The 3,433-nt window shown below is 50.4% G+C and overlaps 1 protein-coding gene across 1 annotated transcript; it reads right to left on the reverse strand.

Moving 5' to 3' along the window:
* Nucleotides 1-1,872: 1,872 nt before the first annotated feature.
* Nucleotides 1,873-2,958, reverse strand: LOC107624637. The gene has a single exon (XM_016327095.1). It carries the CDS (start codon nucleotides 2,956-2,958, stop codon nucleotides 1,873-1,875), a length of 1,086 nt encoding a protein of 361 aa, XP_016182581.1.
* Nucleotides 2,959-3,433: the final 475 nt, after the last annotated feature.

The raw sequence follows: 3,433 nt of genomic DNA on the forward strand, positions 1-3,433 counted from the left end.
GTTTCCTGGGGTCATCTCGGCGATAAAGTCGGCCATGGCCTGTGCTTTGATCGCGTACTGGGGTTCGAACTTGATTTGGAACTGAGATAGTTCGATGGACCATGCTAGCATTCTTCCCGCTAGGTCGGGTTTTTGTAGTACTTGTTTGAACGTCTGGTCGGTTCGGACCGTCATGGGGTGGGCCAGGAAGTATTGTCGCAGGCGCCGGGAAGCCGTTAGGAGTGCGAAAGCTAACTTTTCTAGACGTGAGTAGCGAGTTTCCGCTTCTTGTAAGACTTTGCTTATGAAGTAGATAGGTTCTTGTTCCTTTCTCTCGTTTTCGCGGATGAGCGCCGCTGCGAGCGCTTCTTCCGTTATGGAGAGGTATAGGTATAGGGTTTCTCCTGTTTGGGGTTTAGCGAGAACCGGTGGCTCTGCTAAGACTCTTTTGAAGTGTTGGAATGCTTCTTCGCATTTTGCTTCCTAGTTGAAAGGGGCCCCCTTCTTCATTAACTTAAAGAAGGGGATTGCTTTTTGTGCCGATGCTCCGAGGAAGCGGGATAACGCCGTGAGCCGTCCGGTGAGCTTTTGGATGTCGTTAAGGTTTTTAAGGTTTGTCATTTCAAGGATGGCACGACATTTTTCCGAGTTGGCTTCGACTCCGCGTTGCGTGATCATAAAGCCGAGGAACTTTCCCGCCTCCATTCCGAAAACACATTTTGTTGGATTGAATCGCATCTGGTGTTCCGTAGGGTGTTCATTATGAGGTTAAGGTCGCTGACGAGTTGTTCGCCTGACTCAGTCTTGGCGAGCATGTCATCTATGTAGACTTCTAGTTTGCTTCCGGACAGATTCTGGAATATCTTGTTGATGAGTCTTTGGTAAGTGGCTCCGGCATTTTTTAGGCCGAAGGGCATTACCGTGTAACAATATGTCCCTTCTGGGGTGATGAATGCTGTTTTTTCTTCGTCAGGTCGGTGCATCGGAATCTGGTTATAGCCGGAGTATGCGTCCATGAAGCTGAGGTATCGATGGCCGGATGCGGCATCTACTAATCTGTCGATGTTTGGTAGGGGAAAGGCGTCTTTTGGACAGGCTTTATTGAGGTCCGTGTAGTCGACGCACATTCGCCATTTCCCNTACGGGTTTAGCTTTGGGGTCCACGGCTAACCGGTGGGACATTAGGTCGGGGTTTATTCCCGGCATGTCGGTTGGTGTGAATGCGAACAGGTCTCTATTTTGCTTCAGGAGTTGGGAAAGATCCTCTTTAAGATCGTATGGGAGGTTCCTGTTGATGAAGGTGTATTCCTCTTTGGTTGGCCCTATTTGTAGTTTTTCCATGTCGCCTTCTGGCTTTGGCCTGGGTTGGCCGTCTTGTCGGGCGTCCAGGTCAGCTAGGAATATTCCGGCCGCATCTCGGGATTTCTTTCGTAGGGCTAGGCTGGTGTTGTCGCACTCTTCTGCGACTTCTCTGTCTCCGTGGATAGTGTCGATCGAGCCGTCGTCGGTTGTGAACTTCATGAGGAGGTATTTAGTAAAGATGACAGCAGAAAAGTCATTGATTGTTTTTCTTCCGAGAATGACGATGTAGGCTGTGGAGTCTTTGAGGACCACGAATTCGGCTAGGATTGTCTTCCTTTGGTTACCTGTCCCTATGGTGATGGGGAGGGTGATCGAGCCGTCTGGTTTAAGGAAATTATCTCCGAGTCCCGTGACACCGTTGCGGTGTGTTTGGAGGTTGTCGTTGTGGAGTTCGAGCTTGTCGAAGGCTCCTCGGAAAAGGATGTTTGAGTCTGCCCCGGTGTCCACCAGTATCCTTCGTACTAGTCCTGTTCCGATCGTTGCTGAGATGACGAAAGGGGTGTCTTCAGCCGAGGTGCCGTGCTGGCAATCCTAGGGTAGGATGGTTATCGTATTGTCGGCCAAAGTGGTAGGGGCTTGGTTTCTGACAGCCATGACCTTGAGATCTTTTTTCAGTGTTGATTTTGACTTGCCCGATATGTCTTTGCCTGTGATGACGTTTACTATGATGGTTGGGTCTTCCTCTGGGCTTTCCCTAGGGGGTTGTTTTTGCGCTCTTGGGTTGCGCCCTTCTCTTTCTGGCGACCTGTCTCTTTCTGCACGTTTTGGTTCTCTGATGATTTTGGCAAACTCTGGGAGCTTGCCGTCTCTTGTGGCTTGTTCGAGGGCATCTTTAAGGTCGAAACAGTCTTGTGTTCTGTGCCCGTAACCTCGGTGGTAGTCGCAGTAAAGGGTTTTGTTGCCGCCTGTTCTTTCTTTGAGTTGTCGGGCTTTTGGGATGATGCCTCGATCTGCAATCTGGTGGTATATCTCGATAATTAGTGCTGTCAGGGGCATGTAATTAGAGAATTTGCCGATTCTTGGTGGTCGGTTTGTGTTTGCCAGTTTGGGGTGGTCCCTTTGATTTTCTTTAGGTGGTGGGTTATGTCGGGGCGCCGAGTTGCTGTGTTGGGCGTTGCCGTGTTGCCGTTTATTGGCGGCGACGACTTGGCTGACTTCCTCGTCATTGATGTAATCTTTGGCGACGTTCTGGATCTCGTGCATGGTCCATACTGGTTTGGTGGTTAGGTGTTTGCGAAAGTCTTCGTTCATGAGCCCGTTGGTTAGGCAGAGGCTTGCGATGGAATCCGTGAGTCTGTCGACCGTTAAGCATTCGTCGTTGAAGCGGTCGAGGTATTTCCTTGTGGATTCTTCTTGTTTCTGCATGACCCCTAGTAGGCTGATGGGGTGTTTGGCTTTAGTGATTCTGGTCGTGAACTGGGTCATGAACTTTCGCGTTATGTCGTGGAAACTGGCTATGGATCCGTTTGGGAGGGCATTGAACCATTTGATTGCCGGTCTAACTAAGGTTACTGGGAAGGCCCTGCATCGGACCGCGTCGGCTGCTCCTTCTAAGTTCATCCTGGCCTCGAAGGCCGTTAGATGTTCCTGGGGATCTTTGGTTCCGTCGTACTTCATGTCGGTGGGTTTGTCGAAACCTTTAGGGAGTTTTGCTCTTAAAATCCTTTCTGTGAAAGGTGTGTCTAGGGGTGTTCAAAACCGATCCGGACCGAACTAAACCGATGGACCGAACCGAAAAAACCGAAAACCGAAATAACCAAAAACCGAAAAAACCGAAAAAAGTGATGTTTTGCTGTTTTTTGCGGTTCGGTTCGGTTAGGGTTTTGGTGGCAAGAACCGAAAACCGAACCGAACCGAACCGGTTCTTTCCAAAACCCTAAAAATTAAAACTGCCCCACCCTCCCCAAACGCGTTACCCTACCTACTTACCTTACCTTACCTTACTGCTGCTGTGCTGCGCGAGTCCCTCCCCCCATGGAAACCTAACCCCGCCCAAATCCCAGATCGGAGCCACCACATCTCGCCCACTCACCCAGACGGCCAGACCCCCCACGGAGCCAGCCTGAGCCACCCACCTCCTTGATACTCGAAG

Source organism: Arachis ipaensis, unplaced genomic scaffold (genome assembly GCF_000816755.2).
Source record: "Arachis ipaensis cultivar K30076 unplaced genomic scaffold, Araip1.1 Aipa751, whole genome shotgun sequence".
NCBI lineage: Eukaryota > Viridiplantae > Streptophyta > Magnoliopsida > Fabales > Fabaceae > Arachis > Arachis ipaensis.